At 44.8% G+C, this 19,840-nt stretch overlaps 1 protein-coding gene across 4 annotated transcripts in view; it reads right to left on the reverse strand.

The window, feature by feature from the left end:
* Window positions 1–19,840, reverse strand: part of LOC106575505 (cingulin) — a 35,315-nt gene that overhangs the window by 13,000 nt on the left and 2,475 nt on the right. For 3 of the 4 annotated variants that reach the window (XM_045698725.1, XM_045698720.1, XM_014152029.2), the window contains exons 2-10: window positions 10,976–12,038; window positions 10,774–10,862; window positions 10,604–10,673; window positions 6,097–6,192; window positions 5,454–5,575; window positions 5,090–5,201; window positions 4,772–4,984; window positions 3,891–4,039; window positions 1,555–1,675 (exon numbers count right to left, since the gene is read on the reverse strand). In XM_045698725.1, coding sequence (XP_045554681.1) covers window positions 1,555–1,675; window positions 3,891–4,039; window positions 4,772–4,984; window positions 5,090–5,201; window positions 5,454–5,575; window positions 6,097–6,192; window positions 10,604–10,673; window positions 10,774–10,862; window positions 10,976–12,038 — 2,035 coding nt within the window. The remainder of the gene's footprint in view (window positions 1–1,554; window positions 1,676–3,890; window positions 4,040–4,771; window positions 4,985–5,089; window positions 5,202–5,453; window positions 5,576–6,096; window positions 6,193–10,603; window positions 10,674–10,773; window positions 10,863–10,975; window positions 12,039–19,840) is intronic. The other variant, XM_045698733.1, reaches the window with a different exon arrangement.

Below are 19,840 nucleotides of genomic sequence, written 5' to 3' on the forward strand. Positions count from 1 at the left end.
GTGTGTGTGTGTGTGTACCTGGTTGAGTGTGTGTGTTTGTCAGTATCAGTGTGTGTGTGTGTGTACCTGGTTGAGTGTGTGTGTTTGTCAGTATCAGTGTGTGTGTGTGTGTACCTGGTTGAGTGTGTGTGTTTGTCAGTATCAGTGTGTGTGTGTGTGTACCTGGTTGAGTGTGTGTGTTTGTCAGTATCAGTGTGTGTGTGTGTGTACCTGGTTGAGTGTGTGTGTTTGTCAGTATCAGTGTGTGTGTGTGTGTACCTGGTTGAGTGTGTGTGTTTGTCAGTATCAGTGTGTGTGTGTGTGTACCTGGTTGAGTGTGTGTGTTTGTCAGTATCAGTGTGTGTGTGTGTGTACCTGGTTGAGTGTGTGTGTTTGTCAGTATCAGTGTGTGTGTGTGTGTACCTGGTTGAGTGTGTGTGTTTGTCAGTATCAGTGTGTGTGTGTGTGTACCTGGTTGAGTGTGTGTGTTTGTCAGTATCAGTGTGTGTGTGTGTGTACCTGGTTGAGTGTGTGTGTTTGTCAGTATCAGTGTGTGTGTGTGTGTACCTGGTTGAGTGTGTGTGTTTGTCAGTATCAGTGTGTGTGTGTGTGTACCTGGTTGAGTGTGTGTGTTTGTCAGTATCAGTGTGTGTGTGTGTGTACCTGGTTGAGTGTGTGTGTTTGTCAGTATCAGTGTGTGTGTGTGTGTACCTGGTTGAGTGTGTGTGTTTGTCAGTATCAGTGTGTGTGTGTGTGTACCTGGTTGAGTGTGTGTGTTTGTCAGTATCAGTGTGTGTGTGTGTGTGTACCTGGTTGAGTGTGTGTGTTTGTCAGTATCAGTGTGTGTGTGTGTGTACCTGGTTGAGTGTGTGTGTTTGTCAGTATCAGTGTGTGTGTGTGTGTACCTGGTTGAGTGTGTGTGTTTGTCAGTATCAGTGTGTGTGTGTACCTGGTTGAGTGTGTGTGTTTGTCAGTATCAGTGTGTGTGTGTACCTGGTTGAGTGTGTGTGTTTGTCAGTATCAGTGTGTGTGTGTACCTGGTTGAGTGTGTGTGTTTGTCAGTATCAGTGTGTGTGTGTACCTGGTTGAGTGTGTGTGTTTGTCAGTATCAGTGTGTGTGTGTACCTGGTTGAGTGTGTGTGTTTGTCAGTATCAGTGTGTGTGTGTACCTGGTTGAGTGTGTGTGTTTGTCAGTATCAGTGTGTGTGTGTACCTGGTTGAGTGTGTGTGTTTGTCAGTATCAGTGTGTGTGTGTACCTGGTTGAGTGTGTGTGTTTGTCAGTATCAGTGTGTGTGTGTACCTGGTTGAGTGTGTGTGTTTGTCAGTATCAGTGTGTGTGTGTGTGTACCTGGTTGAGTGTGTGTGTTTGTCAGTATCAGTGTGTGTGTGTGTGTACCTGGTTGAGTGTGTGTGTTTGTCAGTATCAGTGTGTGTGTGTGTGTACCTGGTTGAGTGTGTGTGTTTGTCAGTATCAGTGTGTGTGTGTACCTGGTTGAGTGTGTGTGTTTGTCAGTATCAGTGTGTGTGTACCTGGTTGAGTGTGTGTGTTTGTCAGTATCAGTGTGTGTGTGTACCTGGTTGAGTGTGTGTGTATGACTGGGGTCTGGTATCTGCTGTTTCATGGTGTTGACTCTCTCCTGTACTTCGTTCAGTTCTTCCTCAAGCTCCTCTTTCTCCAGACGAGCCTGCAGCATCCTGCAACACACACAACATTTTAACCAATACAAGATCCATTTCAAAATCTAGAAATCAAGTCACAGATCAGCACTGATCAGACACGTTTAGTTTGATTCAGAGGCTACAGTTAAATCTCCAATGCTGATATCAGTTCCTTAAAGTTGATCAAATGTTTTGTTGTTAAAATTAGGTCATTCTATGGTATCACAAATTATTCAGTCAGTCAGTCAGTCAAATAGAGAAACACAGAAGCTGGTTTAACCTGTCTGGGCTAGGGGGCAGTATTTTCACAGCCGGATAAAAAAAACGTACCCGATTTAAACTGGTTACTACTCTTTCCCAGAAACGAGAATATGCATATTATTAGTAGATTTGGATAGAAAACACTCTGAAGTTTCTAAAACTGTTTGAATGGTGTCTGAGTATAACAGAACTCATATGGCAGGCAAAAACCTGAGAAAATTCCAAGCAGGAAGTGGCCTGTCTGAGAATTTGTAGTTCTTCTTTCTAGTCCCTTTCGAAACTACAGTATCCCTGGGGTTACGTTGCACTTTCTAAGGCTTCCATTGGCTCTCTAAAGCCTTCAGAAAGCGGATTGAGGCATCTCCTGTCTCTGGGCAGAGTATGGTAGCACAGTTTGTCAGTGGTCTGCCTGGTGACAAAGAGATTGGATATGCGCAGTCCCGCGACCATGCTGTTTTTTCTTTTCCTCTTTGAATGAATACACTATTGTCCGGTTGGAATATTATCACTATTTTACGAGACAAATACCATAAAAATTGATTTTGAACAGCGTTTGACATGCTTCTAAGTACGGTAATGGAACATTTTGATTTTTTTGGTCTCGATATGCGCTCGCGCGTTACCCTTTGGATAGTGACCTGAACGCACAAACAAAACGGAGGTATTTGGACATAACTATGGATTATTTGGAACAAAAACAACATTTATTGTGGAAGCAGCAGTCCTGGGAGTGCATTCTGATGAAGATCAGCAAAGGTAATAACATTTTTCTAATAGTAATTCTGAGTTTAGTGAGCCCCGAACTTGGCGGGTGTCAAAATAGCTAGCCGTGATGGCTAAGCTATGTACTCAGAATATTGCAAAATGTGCTTTCGCCGAAAAGCTATTTTAAAATCTTACATAGCGAATGCATAAAGGAGTTCTGTATCTATAATTCTTAAAATAATTATGTATTTTGTCAACGTTTATGGTGAGTAATTTAGTAAATTCACCGGAAGTTTTGGGTGGGAATGCATGTTCTGAACATCACATGCCAATGTAAAAATGCTGTTTTTGGATATAAATATGAACTTGATTGAACAAAACATGCATGTATTTGTATAACATAATGTCCTAGTGTGTCATCTGATGAAGATCAAAGGTTAGTGCTTCATTTAGCTGTGTTTTGGGTTTATGTGACATATATGCTTGCTTGGAAAATGGCTGTGTGATTATTTGTGGCTATGTACTCTAACATAATCTAATGTTTTGCTTTCGCTGTAAAGCCTTTTTGAAATCGGACAATGTGGTTAGATTAACGAGAGTCTTGTCTTTAAAATGGTGTAAAATAGTCGTATGTTTGAAAAATGTAAATTATTGCATTTTTGAGGTTTCGTATTTCGCGCCACGCTGTTCCACTGGCTGTTGAATAGAGTGGGACGGTGACGTCCGACCTAGCCCATAGAAGTTAATTACATTTCCGCGGGGCACGGAAATTGTAAGCTAAGGCCTAGCACGGGCTACTAGCACGGGCTACTAGCACGGGCTACTAGCACGGGCTACTAGCACGGGCTACTAGCACGGGCTACTAGCACGGGCTACTAGCACGGGCTACTAGCACGGCTATACCCTATATACAGCATAGACAGCACATATATAGGCTCCCTCACAGTGGCTCAGGGGTGATGGGCGGGTCTCTAGCCAATAAGACACAATGAGAGGAGACATTAACGGTACAGAATGAGAGAACAGAAATGGGACATGTGGATGGTTACATAGATCTATACATGGATGGTTACATAGATCTATACATGGATGGTTGAAAAACAGGAAGAGATGTGCAAGACTTTGTAAGTGAAGTATGTGTGTGTACAGTACCAGTCCTTTGTTACTGTTATTTTTTACTTATCTATTTTACTTAACTCTTATTTTTCTCAAATCTGCATTGTTGGTTGCTTGTAATTAAGCATTTCATGGTAAGGTTGTATTCTCTGTACGTGCGTGTACTCACTCCTGTTTGGTGGTCCGTAGTTCATCTCTAGTACTGTGGAACTGCGCCATCCAGTGGCCACTCTCGTCCCTGCAGTCTTCCAGCTGCTGCTGTAGAGTACGCACCGACGCATTCACACGCAACCGCTCTGACTCGATACCCGCCTGAGACTGGGGAGAGAGAAGAGGGGGAGGGTGGATATGAGAGAGTGTGGGGAGAGAGGGAGGGGGAGAGACAAGAGAGGGAGGGTGGATATGAGCGGGAGGGTGGAGAGAGAAGAAGAGAGAGGGAGGGTGGAGAGAAGAGAGAGGGAGGGTGGAGAGAAGAGAGAGGGAGGGTGGAGAGAAGAGAGAGGGAGGGTGGAGAGAAGAGAGAGGGAGGGTGGAGAGAAGAGAGAGGGAGGGTGGAGAGAAGAGAGAGGAGGGTGGAGAGAAGAGAGAGGAGGGTGGAGAGAAGAGAGAGGGAGGGTGGATATGAGAGAGAGAGAGGGTGGATATGAGAGAGAGAGAGTGGGGTGAGAAAAAGAGGGAGGGTGGATATGAGAGAGAGAGAGAGAGAGAGAGTGGGGAGAGAGAGGGAGGGAGGGTGGATATGAGAGAGAGAGAGAGTGGGGAGAGAGGGAGTAAGACGTGTCATTAAGAATGTGAGATCAGCTGAGGTACTGCTAGTCTGCTGCTTGTGGCTTTGTCTGTGCAGTCAAACGTAACGGTGTAATCACTTGTTCCTGCTATAATGCACCGGTGTGAAGCAAGTCCAGTGGGTCTCAATCACTTCACGCTCTGCTGCTCCCTCAGTGCACGTGTGTGTGGGAAAGAGCTCTCAAGTAAGATTTTGACTGTACCGTTTTCCACCTGCTGTATCCTGTGGCCGTGGTGAATAAACGTTGAAACTTGTGTGTGTACCTGTGAGACCTGCTCCATGGTACTCCTCAATCTCTCCATGTCAGTGCTGTACTGTTCTCGAAGTGTCTCGATCTCTTTGTCGTGCGTGGCCACCTCGTCCTTCAGAGCTCCCTTCAGGGCCGTCAGCTCCCTCTCTCTCTGTCTCAGAGAATCCTCCAGCTTCTGCTTCAACATGGACACCTCCGACAGAGACGCTTGACACATCACCAGGTCCTGCAGACACACAATACACACATAACACATTCCTACAGGACAATTACAAAGAGTGCACAACAAAGATCTTGTGTCTCAAGACCACCCAAATGTGTGTTGTGTTACCGTCTTGTTGCCGTTCTCTGTCCTCAGCTCCTCCTGTAGCTCAACCAGTCGGTCCTCCATCTCTCTGACTCTGGACTCAGCACTCTCTCTCGCCATGCGCAACTGACTCAGCCTGACAGAGACCTCGATTTATTCATTTAACCTTTATTTCTACAGGTTATTCTCATTGAGATAAAATGTATTTTACAAGACAGATCTGATGCTCTTTATCTCAACACTAACAAAGAACCTTTCAATAAGCCATCATTATAACCAGCAGGGACCTTTAGTTCTGATCCAGCGGCCTGGAGTCACTTTCAACCTGCCTGGTTCCTCTCAAGGTTTCTTTCTACCCAGGTCATTTGTCCTGCTCACTGTTACTCACTCAGAGTGTGTCTGGTGTAGTTCAGTCTTCGTCCTGTCCACAGTCTCCTGGAGCTGCATGTTCTCATCCAGACATGACTCCAGCTCTGCCTTTAACACAGGGTCAGAGCTGCCCACAGAGCCCTATGCACACACACAGTCCTATACTGTAGGCTACATGACCACCACAACATCAGACAACGACAGACAGTGGGGAGGTGAAATATTTAGGAGAACAGGCATGATTCTCTAAACATGCTGTGTGTTCTTCAGAATAGTGTCAGACAGGCGTGTTTCCTCAGTAGAATTCACATACATGATTAAGTGATTATAGGGTGTTAGAGTTAAATACCAGCCCAACTCCCTTAAGCCAACACATGATGACTCATTATCAGATAGAATACTGGGTCCACCTCTAACCCAACAGGTTTAAATCACCTGTGGTCCATTTACATGGCTTTTAGGGCATGTAGTCTGCGACTAAAAACCACAACAGCAGCTCCTCTCAGAACACACACACACGGTGGGCTCAGCTGGTGTGTGTACTGTTGAAACAGCTCACCGTGAGAGCTCCCTAGGTGCCAAACAAACACCATCGCTCCACTCTTTCCATCACGTCCCAAATGATCCCTCCTTCCTCTTTTCTCCTACTCTCCTCCACTCACCCTCCTCTCCTCCTGTAGTGAGGTCTGTAGCTCCATCATCTTCCTCTCCAGATCCCTCTTTTCTCTCCTCCACTCCTCACCAGAGCTCTCACTGGGCTGAGAGGGGGAGAGTGACTTAAGTGGATACCCCATAGAATGACAGCTAGCACCACCAATGACAAACTGAAATAAGAGGATGAGCAGTACTACGGAGGTGTATAGAGATGTATATTAGAGTACTACAGCGATGTTTATTAGAGTACTACAGAGATGTATATTAGAGTACTACAGAAGTGTATAGAGATGTATATTAGAGTACTACTGAGGTGTATAAAGATGTGTATTAGAGTACTACTGAGGTGTATAATGATGTGTATTAGAGTACTACTGAGGTGTATAAAGATATGTATTAGAGTACTACTGAGGTGTATAAAGATGTGTATTAGAGTACTTCTGAGGTGTATAGAGATGTACAGAGAGCTCCAAAAGTATTTGGGACAGTAACACATTGTTTTATTTTTTGTTCTGTACTTTGGATTTGAAATGATACAATGACTCCGAGGTTAAAGTGCAGACTGTCAGCTTTGATTGGAGGGTATTTTCATCTATATCAGGCGAACCGTTTCGAACTTACAGCACTTTTTGTAGATAGCCCATTTTAGGGGACCAGAAGTATTGGGACAAATTCAGTAATGTCTACTAAAAAGTAGTAAAACGTTTAGTATTTGGTCCCATATTCCTAGCAAACAATGTTTACATCAAGCTTGTGACCACAAACTTGATGGACACATTTGCTGTTTGTTTTGGTAGCGTTTGATAATTTTTTGCCCAATAGAAATGAATGGTAAATAATGTATTGTGTCATTTTGGAGTTAGTTTTACTGTAAACAAGAATAGAATGTTTCTAAACACTTCTACATTAATAATGTGTATACTACCATGATTATGGATTATCCTAAATAATGATGAGTGAGAAAGTTAGAGGCATAAATATCTTACCCTGCAAAAAATGCTAACCTCCCTTGTTATTGTAATGGTAAGAGGTTAGCAGGGGGGTATGATATGTGCGTCTAACTTTCTCACTCATTATGATGGGGCAGCAGGTAGCCTAGTGGTTAGAGGGTTGCACTTGGAACCGAAAGGTTGCCAGATCGAATCCCCGAGCTGACAAGGTAAAAAGAATCTGTCGTTCTGCCCCTGAACAAGGCAGTTAACCCACTGTTCCTAGGCTGTCATTGAAAATAAGAATTTGTTCTCAACTTCTCTAGGGTACGGGGCGGTATTTTGACGTCCGAATGAAAGGCGTGCCCGTAGTAAACTGCCTGCTACTCAGGCTCAGAAGGTAGGATATTATTAGTAGATTTGGATAGAAAACACTCTGAAGTTTCTAAAACTGTTTGAATGATGTCTGTGAGTATAACAGAACTCATATGGCAGGCAAAAACCTGAGATAAATCCAACCAGGAAGTGTGGAAATCTGAGGTTTGTAGTTTTTGAAGTGATTGCCTATACAGTATACAGTGACTTAGGGTTCATTTTGCACTTCCTAAGGCTTCCACTAGATGTCAATAGTCTTTAGAACGTTGTTTCATGCTTCTACTGTGAATAGGGAGAGAACAAGAGCTCCTGGAAGTAGATGAGTGAGAAAATGACATGAGCTCAGTGGCGTGCGTTCCCGTGAGAGTTAGCTGTGTTCCATTTCTTTTTTGAAGACAAAGGAATCGTCCGGTTGGAATATTATGGAACATTTCTGATAAAAACATCCTAAAGATTGATGCTATACATCGTTTGACATGTTTCTACGAACGTAAATATAACTTTTTTTGACTTTTCGTCGTGACATTTTGCGCGCACTTCCTGCATTTGGAGTAGTAGACTAAAAGCGGGAACAAAAAGGAGGTATTTGGACATAAATTATGGACTTTATCGAACAAAACAAACATTTATTCTGGAACTGGGAATCCTGGGAGTGCATTCCGATGAAGATCAAAGGTAAGTGAATATTTCTAATGTAATTTTTGTCATTTCTGTTGACTCCAAAATGGTGGGTTTCTGTATGGCTTGTTTTGATATCTGAGCGCAGTACTCAGATTATTGCAAAATTTGCTTTCGCCGTAAAGCTTTTTTGAAATCTGACACAGCGGTTGCATTAAGGAGAAGTGTATCTATAATTCTTTGAATAACTGTTGAATATTTTAACAACGTTTATGATGAGTATTTCTGTAAATTGATGTGCTCATTCACCGGAAGTTTTGGGAGGCAAAACATTTCTGAACATTACACGCCAATGTAAAATGGGGTTTTTGGATATGAACTTTATTGAGCAAAATATACATGTATTGTGTAACATGAAGTCCTATGAGTGCCATCTGATGAAGATCAAAGGTTAGTGATTAATTTTAGCTGTATTTCTGGTTTTTGTGACGCCTCTCCTTGCTTGGAAAATGGCTGTGTGGTTTTTCTTGTCTCGGCGCTGTCCTAACATAATCTAATGTTATGCTTTCGCCGTAAAGCCTTTTTGATATCGGACAATGTGGTTGGATTAACGAGAAGTGTATCTTTAAAATGGGATATAATAGTTGTAGGTTTGAAATATTTGAATTATGAGATTTTTGTTGTTTTGAATTTGGCGCCCTGCTATTTCACTGGCTGTTGAATAGTGTGTCCCACATACCCCAGAGAGGTTAATTGACTTGCCTAGTTAACTAAAGGTGAAATAAAAAATGATGAAATATTAATTCAGGACTATGCATCCACATGAATGTAGAAGAGTTTAGAAACATATTCTATTCCTATCTGAACATCCAAAACAACCAACAAGTGTGACACTGTCCCAATACTTTGAGCTCACTGTATATAAGAGTACCTTGTGGTGTATAGAGATGTATATTAGAGTACTACTAAAGTGTATAGTGCATTCAGAAAGTATTCAGACCCCTTGACTTTTTCCACATTGTTACGTTACAGCTTTATTCTGACATGAACTAAATTGTTGTTTTCCATCAATCTACACACAATACCCCATAATGACAAAGCAAAAACAGGTTTAGACATTTTTGCAAATGTATTAAAAATAAAAAACTGAAATATCACGTTGACATAAGTATTCAGACCCTTTACGCAGTACTTTGTTGAAGAACCTTTGGTAGCGATTACAGCCTCTTCTTCTTGGGTATGTCCCCGGAGGAGGCTTTTTGCATTTTGGTTGGCTGTTATGGTAATCTGTTCTTAACTGACTTGCCTAGTTAAATAAAAAAGGTTAAATAAATAATAAAATAAAAGCTAAAAACCTGGCACACCTGTATTTGGAGAGTTTCTCCCATTCTTCTCTGCAGATCCTCTCAAGCTCTGTCAGGTTGGATGGGGAGTGTCGCTGCACAGATATTTTCAGGTTTCTCCAGAGATGTTCGATCGGGTTCAAGTCCAGGCTCTGGCTGGGCCACTCAAGGACATTCAGAGACTTGTCCCGAAGCCACTCCTGCGTTGTCTTGGCTGTGTGCTTAGGGTCGTTGTCCTGTTGGAAGGTGAACTTTTGCCCCAGTCTGAGGTCCTGAGCGCTCTGGAGCAGGTTTTCATCAAATATCTCTCTACTTTGCTCCGTTCATCTTTCCCTCAATCCGGACTAGTCTCCCAGTCACTGCCACTGAAAAACATCCCCACAGAATGATGCTGCCACCACCATGCTTCACCGTAGGGATGGTGCCAGGTTTCCTCCAGACGTGACGCTTGGCATTCAAGTCAAACAGGTTAATCTTGCTTTCATCAGACCAGAGAATCTTGTTTCTCATGGTCAGAGTATTTAGGTGCCTTTTGGCAAACTCCAAGCGGGCTGTTGTGTGCCTTTTACTGAGGAGTGGCTTCCGTCTGGCCACTCTACCATAAAGGCCTGATTGGTGGAGTGCTACAGAGATGGTTGTCCTTCTGGAAGGTTCTCCCATCTCCACAGAGGAACTCTAGAGCTCAGTCAGTGACCATCTGGTTCTTGGTCACTTCCCTGACGAAGGCCCTTCTCCCCCGATTCCTCAGGTTGGCTGGGCTGCCAGCTCTAGGAAGAGTCTTGGTGGTTCCATACTTCTTCCATTTAAGAATGATGGAGGCCACTGTGCTCTTGGGGACCTTCAACGCTGCAGACATTTTTTTGTACCCTTCCCCAGATCTGTGGCCCGACACAATCCTTTCTTGGCACTCTACTAACAATGTCTTTGATCTCATGGCTTGGTTTTTGCTCTGACATGCACTGTCAACTGTGGGACCTTACATAGACAGGTGTGTGCATTTCCAAATCATGTCCAATCAATTGACTTTACCACAGGTGGACTCCAATCAAAGGGAAAGGGTCTGTATACTTATGTAAAAAAAAATGTTTTCTATCAACCTGTTTTTTCTTTGTCATTATGGGGTATTGTGTGTAGATTGCTGAGGAAAATGTTTTATTTAATCCATTTTAGAATAAGGCTGTAACATAACAAAAATGTGGGAAAAGTCAAGGGGTCTGAATACTTTCCGAAGGCACTGTATATTAAAGTACCTTGAGTCCCTGGATCTTCTGGAAGATCACCCTGACTTTGTGTCTGATGACTGAGTCACTCTCACTAGTCCTGAGGGGTGAACAACAACAGGTCAAATACACACGGTCAGAAGGATGTTGATAACTGGCCTAAATTAATGTTGAATGACACAGTAAGATAAATGCTGTACCCTTCTCTGAGGACGCTGTAGATGGTCTGCATGACCTGCTCCTCCTCTCTGGTGACCTCTGAACTCTGAAGCAGAAGGTCAGGGGTCACCTTTAGACAGAGCTCAGTGTTAGTATGTTTTTAAACTTTACTGGAGGTATTGATCATGTACTAGCTAAGTATACTAGTTAGTAACCGCTCTCCCGTCACGTCCAGTCTCTTACCAGCGGGTCTGTCCGATTGGCTGACGGCGTCTCCACAGCGACAAACCTCCCCGGCGGAGCCCGCTGATTGGCTGGGTGGGGCGTTGCCTTGCTGACGGAGCCTTGGCCCCGCCCCAGGCTGCTGTGAGTGGAGGAGGGAGGGGAGGAGTAGGGGTTGGGGGTGAGAGACGGTGAAGAGGAGGAGTAGGGGTTGGGGGTGAGAGACGGTGAAGAGGAAGAGTAGGGGTTGGGGGCGAGGGAAGGGGAGATGGTGTCTCTAGGGTCCTCTGCTACAGGAGAGCGCCCCCTCTGTTGTTCTCTGGTACTGCTGCTGCCGTCAAACCTGCTGATCAGTCTGTTGACGGGGGTCTGGGGGTGGGGCTGTGCTGGGTAAGGCAGGCTCTGGGGGTGGGGCTGTGCTGGGTAAGGAAGGCTCTGGGGGTGGGGCTGTGCTGGGTAAGGAAGGCTCTGGGGGTGGGGGTGTGCCATGGTCAGGGGGGGCTGCTCTGTTTGGGAAGGATGGAGGTCAGGGGCATACTGACTCCCCCCTCCCCTCCCCAGTGACCCGTTGAGCCCGGACTGATACGACCCACACATTATATTCCTCCCCATACCCCCCTCCCTCACCCCTCTATCTGTTCTCTCTTCCGCGACCCCAATCCCTCCATCCAGGTTCCCATAGCTACCAGACCTCCCATCCCCTGGTGGTCTCCCAAATCCTCCTCCCCCCTCACTCTCCAGTAATGAACCATGTGACTGTGCCCTGCGTAACGCCCCTCCCTGCCCGCCTCCACCCTCTCCCCCTCCCTCCTCTCTGTCTCCCCTGCGGGGCAGACTGCCGTAACCCGGGGGGTAGTGGGTACGGAGCTGCACCCCATACGAATCTCCCTTTGGGCCCCCGTCCTTCATAACCACATAGGGTTGTCCAGCAATACCCTGGACCCTGACAGCCACCCCATACTTAGAGGTGGAGGGGGGCTTGGATCTCAGCTGGGTCGAGGGGAGCCCCCCTCCTGAGTCGTTGATGAAGCGGATCTGAACGCCGTAGTCCACGGGGCTCTTACGACCTGATGGAGTACTCATACTGGGGAGGGAGAGAGCGAGAGGGGACGGGGCGGAGGAGGAGAGACAGCGAGAGGGGAGAGAAAGTGGAGAGGGGGAAAGACAATATTAGTACAGCTTTAAAGAAGTGAATGTGACAGCAGTAGTTTATTGTTTTCTCTCCCGGGAAAGTAGGTCAACTGAATATCTGACTGGTATGAATGTCATGCAGACACACAGAAAGAGGGTGGACTGTGTGTTTCTATTGGGTTTGCAAGTTACAAAGGTGTGTGAGAGAACGAGTCTCAGTGGAGTTGCTTTAGAATGGACTTTGTTCATAGTGACCTTCATTATTCATTAACCTGGAAACACACACACACCCTACTTCCCTCTCTGGCTCCCCTTACGTGTACTCTCTCTCTCTCTCTCTCTCTCTCTTTACTTCCACTTGGTTTAGTTTTTCCTTTAGAAATCCCTGCCTAGGCCAGGCCAGCCCTGCCCAACCAGCCCAGCAAAGGTGAGTCTCCTTCCTCAATCTAGGATCTTTATTAGATCAATCAACTGTAATCACACATGATCCACAGCCAGTCCTTGTGAACGATCCTTCCTCTGTTTCCCTCAGTAAGTCAACTCAGTCTCCCTCTACATGTCCCTTTGTCACTCAGTCTTCATCTGAGGTTTTTAAACTGTGGACGTCTGACTATCATGTCCATGTGTTGAAATGTCTCAGGAATTCCCGCCTCCCTCTCTATGGTGACCTGTGCCACGTCAGCTCTCATCACTAGGTCATTATACTGCATGCCTCATTAACATGGTCAGCTCTCATCACTAGGTCATTATACTGCATGCCTCATTAACATGGTCAGCTCTCATCACTAGGTCATTACACTGCGTGCCTAATTAACATGGTCAGCTCTCATCACTAGGTCATTACACTGCGTGCCTCATTAACATGGTCAGCTGTCATCACTAGGTCATTATACTGCGTGCCTCATTAACATGGTCAGCTGTCATCACTAGGTCATTACACTGCGTGCCTCATTAACATGGTCAGCTGTCATCACTAGGTCATTACACTGCATGCCTCGTTAACATGGTCAGCTCTCATCACTAGGTCATTACACTGCGTGCCTCATTAACATGGTCAGCTGTCATTACACTGCATGCCTCGTTAACGTGGTCAGCTCTCATCACTAGGTCATTACACTGCATGCCTCGTTAACATGGTCAGCTGTCATCACTAGGTCATTACACTGCATGCCTCGTTAACATGGTCAGCTCTCATCACTAGGTCATTACACTGCATGCCTCGTTAACATGGTCAGCTCTCATCACTAGGTCATTACACTGCATGCCTCGTTAACATGGTCAGCTCTCATCACTAGGTCATTACACTGCATGCCTCATTAACATGGTCAGCTCTCATCACTAGGTCATTACACTGCATGCCTCGTTAACATGGTCAGCTCTCATCACTAGGTCATTACACTGCATGCCTCATTAACATGGTCAGCTCTCATCACTAGGTCATTACACTGCATGCCTCGTTAACATGGTCAGCTCTCATCACTAGGTCATTACTCATTAGCATGTCTCCTTTGCACTTATAACCAACCAACTACAACACCAGGCACTAACCCAGTTACCACCCTTCTCCACCTTCTCTCATTCTCTCCCTCTTTCACACACAGACAAACTTTCATTCTCCCTACCTCCCTCACTGAAACAGAGTCCAGAGTTTCTCCTCTCTTATCAGTGTGTGTCATGGTGGTGATAAATCAATGTCAAGCTCTTGTTCCTGTAGATAGGAAGCCCAGCCCCCACACATGCTCCACTCCTCATACACACTCTGGAATGAACTGTGTACAAGCAGGAACACACGCTCACAGGTGATCAGTGGTGTTGTAAAGGGCATCAGTGAATACCTTGGTGCAGTTTATATTTGGTGTCCAGTATAAATCAAAGCCCTGGCTATCAGGACGAGAGAGGAGAGACACACCATCCCTAGTCAGATTGACAGATTGACAAAATTACTAAGAGGTTGAGGTTATACTCATATCATCTGTCTGTACTGTAATGATATAAGCATCCCCACCCCCAAACTACTTCCTGTGGCTATGCTCATATCATTACAGTACAGACAGATGATATATGAGTATGACAAAATGACTAAGAGTTTGAGGTTAATCTGACTAGGGGATGAGTGTGTGTCGGTGTGTGTTAGGCTTGGCAGAATTATCGTATAATGTTGTAACCGACAATTAAAGACAGGGGTGTCACCAAGCTGTGTGGTATTCATTAGGTATGTCCTAACTAGAGGTCGACCGATTAATCGGAATGGCCGATTAATTAGGGTCAATTTCAAGTTTTCATAACAATCAGTAATCGGCATTTTTGGACACCGATTATGGACGATTACATTGCACTCCACGAGGAGACTGCGTGGCAGACTGACTACCTGTTATGCGAGTGCAGCAAGGAGCCAAGGTAAGGTGCTAGCTAGCATTAAACGTATCTTATATAAAACAATCAATCTTAACATAATCACTAGTTAACTACACATGGTTGATGATATTACTAGTTTAACTAGCTTGTCCTGCGTTGCATATAACCGATGCGGTGCCTGTTAATTTATCATTGAATCACAGCCTACTTCGCCAAACGGGTGATTTAACAAGCGCATTCGCGGGAAAAAAGCACTGTCGTTGCACCAATGTACCTAACCATAAACATCAACGCCTTTCTTAAAATCAATACACAAGTATATATTTTTAAACATGCATATTTAGTTAATATTGCCTGCTAACATACATTTTTTTAACTAGGGAAACTGTGTCACTTCTCTTGCGTTCTGTGCAACAGAGTCAGGGTATATGCAGCAGTTTGGGCCGCCTGGCTCGTTGCGAACTGTGTGAAGACCATTTCTTCCTAACAAAGACAGCCGACTTCGCCAAACGGGGATGATTTAACAAAAGCGCATTTGCGGGAAAAAGCACAATCGTTGCACGACTGTACCTAACCATAAACATCAATGCCTTTCTTAAAATCAATACACAGAAGTATATTTTTTTTTTACCTGCATATTTAGCTAAAGGAAATTCATGTTAGCAGGCAATATTAACTAGGGAAATTGTGTCACTTCTCTTGCCTTCATTGCACACAGAGTCAGGGTATATGCAACAGTTTGGGCCGCCTGGCTCGTTGCGAACTAATTTGCCAGAATTGTACATAATTATGACATAACATTTAAGGTTGTGCAATGTAACAGCAATATTTTGACTTATGGATGCCACCCGTTAGATAAAATATGGAATGGTTCCATATTTCACTAAAAGAATAAACGTTTTGTTTTCGAAATGATAGTTTCCGGATTTGACCATATTAATGACCTAAGGCTTGTATTTCTGTGTATTATTATATTATAATTAAGTCTATGATTTGATAGAGCAGTCTGACTGAGCGGTGGTAGACAGCAGCAGGCTCGTAAGCATTCATTCAAACAGCACTTTCCTGCGTTTGCCAGCAGCTCTTCGCAATGCCTCAAGCATTGCGCTGTTTATGACTTCAAGCCTATAAACTTCAGAGATTAGGCTGGCAGTACTAAAGTGCCTATTAGAACATCCAATAGTCAAAGGTATATGAAATACAAATAGTATAGAGAGAAATAGTTCTATAATAACTACAACCTAAAACTTCTTACCTGGGAATATTGAAGACTCATGTTAAAAGGAACCACCAGCTTTCATATGTTCTCATGTTCTGAGCAAAGAACTTAAACGTTAGCTTTTATACATGGCACATATTGCACTTTTACTTTCTTCTCCAACACTTTGTTTTTGCATTATTTAAACCAAATTGAACATACTAAATTGATTTTATTGATGTATTATATTAAGTTAAAATAAAAGTGCTGTTTTTGTTCATTCAGTATTGTTGTATTTGTCATTATTACAAATATATACATTAAAATATTAATAATTTAAAAAATAATTAAAAAATAAACACAATAAGTAATAAAAATAAATAAATAAAAAATGTTTTTAAATTAAACGGCCGATTTAAATCGGCAGCAGCCTTTTTTTGGGGTCCTCCAATAATCGGAATCGGCGTTGGAAAATCATAATTGGCCGACCTCTAGTCCTAACTCATTTTTACAGATTCATTATAAGCTCAAAACATTTTGCAACAAAATTGACATTAACCGTGGCCATTTGCATGACAATTAATCATAACCCAAAATGCCATTGTCATTACAACTCCAGTGTGTGTACAGTTCAGCTCATCATTTAGCACATACCTCGCCCTAAGACAGACATCCAAAGCATGCCATAGAAAAAGCACCCCATCACTGTACATTAGAGCAGACGACCGTAACACGCAGACACAGTCACACACACGCACAGTCACACACACGCACAGTCACACAGTCACACACACCTCCTAATGGCCAAGTGGCAAGTAGTGGTGAAGAGGTCCCAAAGACAGCTACAAGTCCGGTCTTTCAGACAGAGGTCAACAGAAAGCCAGCTACAAGTCAGGTCTTCCAGACAGAGGTCAACAGAAAGCCAGCTACAAGTCCGGTCTTTCAGACAGAGGTCAACAGAAAGCCAGCTACAAGTCAGGTCTTTCAGACAGAGGTCAACAGAAAGCCAGCTACAAGTCAGGTCTTCCAGACAGAGGTCAACAGAAAGCCAGCTACAAGTCAGGTCTTCCAGACAGAGGTCAACAGAAAGCCAGCTACAAGTCAGGTCTTCCAGACAGAGGTCAACAGAAAGCCAGCTACAAGTCAGGTCTTCCAGACAGAGGTCAACAGAAAGCCAGCTACAAGTCAGGTCTTCCAGACAGAGGTCAACAGAAAGCCAGCTACAAGTCAGGTCTTCCAGACAGAGGTCAACAGAAAGCCAGCTACAAGTCAGGTCTTCCAGACAGAGGTCAACAGAAAGCCAGCTACAAGTCAGGTCTTCCAGACAGAGGTCAACAGAAAGCCAGCTACAAGTCAGGTCTTCCAGACAGAGGTCAACAGAAAGCCAGCTACAAGTCAGGTCTTCCAGACAGAGGTCAACAGAAAGCCAGCTACAAGTCAGGTCTTCCAGACAGAGGTCAACAGAAAGCCAGCTACAAGTCAGGTCTTCCAGACAGAGGTCAACAGAAAGCCAGCTACAAGTCAGGTCTTCCAGACAGAGGTCAACAGAAAGCCAGCTACAAGTCAGGTCTTCCAGACAGAGGTCAACAGAAAGCCAGCTACAAGTCAGGTCTTCCAGACAGAGGTCAACAGAAAGCCAGCTACAAGTCAGGTCTTCCAGACAGAGGTCAACAGAAAGCCAGCTACAAGTCAGGTCTTCCAGACAGAGGTCAACAGAAAGCCAGCTACAAGTCAGGTCTTCCAGACAGAGGTCAACAGAAAGCCAGCTACAAGTCAGGTCTTCCAGACAGAGGTCAACAGAAAGCCAGCTACAAGTCAGGTCTTCCAGACAGAGGTCAACAGAAAGCCAGCTACAAGTCAGGTCTTCCAGACAGAGGTCAACAGAAAGCCAGCTACAAGTCAGGTCTTCCAGACAGAGGTCAACAGAAAGCCAGCTACAAGTCAGGTCTTCCAGACAGAGGTCAACAGAAAGCCAGCTACAAGTCAGGTCTTCCAGACAGAGGTCAACAGAAAGCCAGCTACAAGTCAGGTCTTCCAGACAGAGGTCAACAGAAAGCCAGCTACAAGTCAGGTCTTCCAGACAGGACAACAGAAAGCCAGCTACAAGTCAGGTCTTTCAGACAGGACAACAGAAAGCCTAGGATATTTATTTCAGATATAGGTCAACAGATACAAAGGATCTTCAACACCAACCCTTCTTTCTGCATGCATAGGCTAATCATCCATAATCAGTTATAGAGGCTGAGTTTAAAGCAGTATTTCTAAATCCCTTGTTCTTGGGAGTATGTTGCTGACCTCCTGACATTGATTTATTCCATTCTACAGTTTAATCTAGGCACTTGAGGGAGGAGCATTGCTTGCCTGTCCCTAGTACTGAAACATATTGGGAAACACTGCCTGCTTGTGCGCCTGCGTGTGTGAGACAGAGGCTCAGTCTCAGCAGGGAGAACTGACAGTGAATAGGACCAAACAGGAACACAGGAGTGGACCCCAGCCATTTCCCTCACTCTTTCCACCTCCCTTTCTCTCTCATTCCACCTCCCTTTCTATCTCATTCCACCTCCCTTTCTGTGTCAGTGTGTCAAGCCACTTCCAACAGGCCAGTTCAGCTGCTAGCAGTGAAAAGAGACAGCGGAGAGGAGAGGGCCAGGGTAAGGGGAGACAGTCAGGGGACAGAGGGTGAGCCCATCCTATTGTCCAAACGATGTGGAGCAGAAAATGAGGGCAGAAACGCTGGGAACGCAACACTCTTCTCCCCCATGGCCCTCTCCAGCTCTCCCTCAGTCTGTCTGTCTGCCTCACTTATATCACTGTTCTGCACCTGACCCTCCCTCCATCTCTCTAACCTGTCCATCTCTCTAACCTGTCCATCTCTCTAACCTGTCCATCTCTCTAACCTGTCCATCTCTCTAACCTGTCCATCTCTCTAACCTGTCCATCTCTCTAACCTGTCTCTAACCTCTCGCTATCCCTCCCTTCTTCCCTCCCTCCCTCTCCATAACCTCTCTATCCCTCCCTCCATCCCTCCCATCCTAACCTCTATCCCTCCCTCCATCCTAACCTCTCTATCCCTCCCTCCCACCCTAACCTCTCTATCCCTCCCTCCCACCCTAACCTCTCTATCCCTCCCTCCCACCCTAACCTCTCTATCCCTCCCTCCCACCTCTCTCTATCCCTCCCTCCCTCCCACCTCTCTCTATCCCTCCCTCCCACCTCTCTCTATCCCTCCCTCCCACCTCTCTCTATCCCTCCCTCCCACCTCTCTCTATCCCTCCCTCCCACCTCTCTCTATCCATCTTCCTAACCTCTATCCCTCAACTCTATCCCTCCCTCATTCATCTTCCTAACCTCTATCCCTCCCTCCATCCAGCCATCTCTCTAAACTCTCCAGCCTTCCCTACATCCCCCTAACCTCTCTCTATCCCGCCACTCTCTCTCGCTAACCCTCCCCTGGGTTCCAAATCTCTGTCTCTCTCTCTGGAGAGAAGCACATGATGAGGCAGCTGACCGGACCTGCAACAGAGATTGACCGTGGATACTTGTCTGAGGTTAAGACCAACAAGCTTCTGTTTAGCCAGTGCTTCACACCATGTACTTTAGAGAGAATAGGTAAGGGACAGTGCCCTGCAGCCTAACAACAGACTGACTACAGTGTGACCAGGTGAAGGAGTCCTCACTCAGACTCTAGAGTCCTCAGATTACTGACTCCCTTAAGGCGTCAGCATGCTTCAGTTCAGCTGGCGCCTAGCCGAGACCTTTGTTTGAAAAACAAGGGGGGGAAAAAAGCGGCAATAGTACTGTTTGTCCATTTTGAGATGCCGTAGCAAGTATACACTTCCTCAAAATAGTCTGAATGAATAACTCAAGTAAACTGTCATTCATTTTGACATTTTTGCAGAGGAGATCTTACAGGAAATAAAAATAAAATCTACATCTAAGATGTTTGGTGCAGTTGTCATTCATCTCTTGTTGAATGACAACAAAAACTATTGAAGAATCCCTACTGTTGACCAATCACCGACGAAGGGGCATAGACTTCAGCTACCGACTTCGGCTTGCCTCAAGAAAAAATGTGTGCCCGAACAGCCAAAACGAACAAAAGTCCAAAACTAATTCAAAAAAAAAAAGTCTAAATGTCATTGTAATATATGCACAAACTCTTCCGAACTGTTTCAGCTGGGATGCATGCAGACGCCTTTAGT

This window comes from Salmo salar, chromosome ssa02 (assembly GCF_905237065.1).
Source record: "Salmo salar chromosome ssa02, Ssal_v3.1, whole genome shotgun sequence".
NCBI lineage: Eukaryota > Metazoa > Chordata > Actinopteri > Salmoniformes > Salmonidae > Salmo > Salmo salar.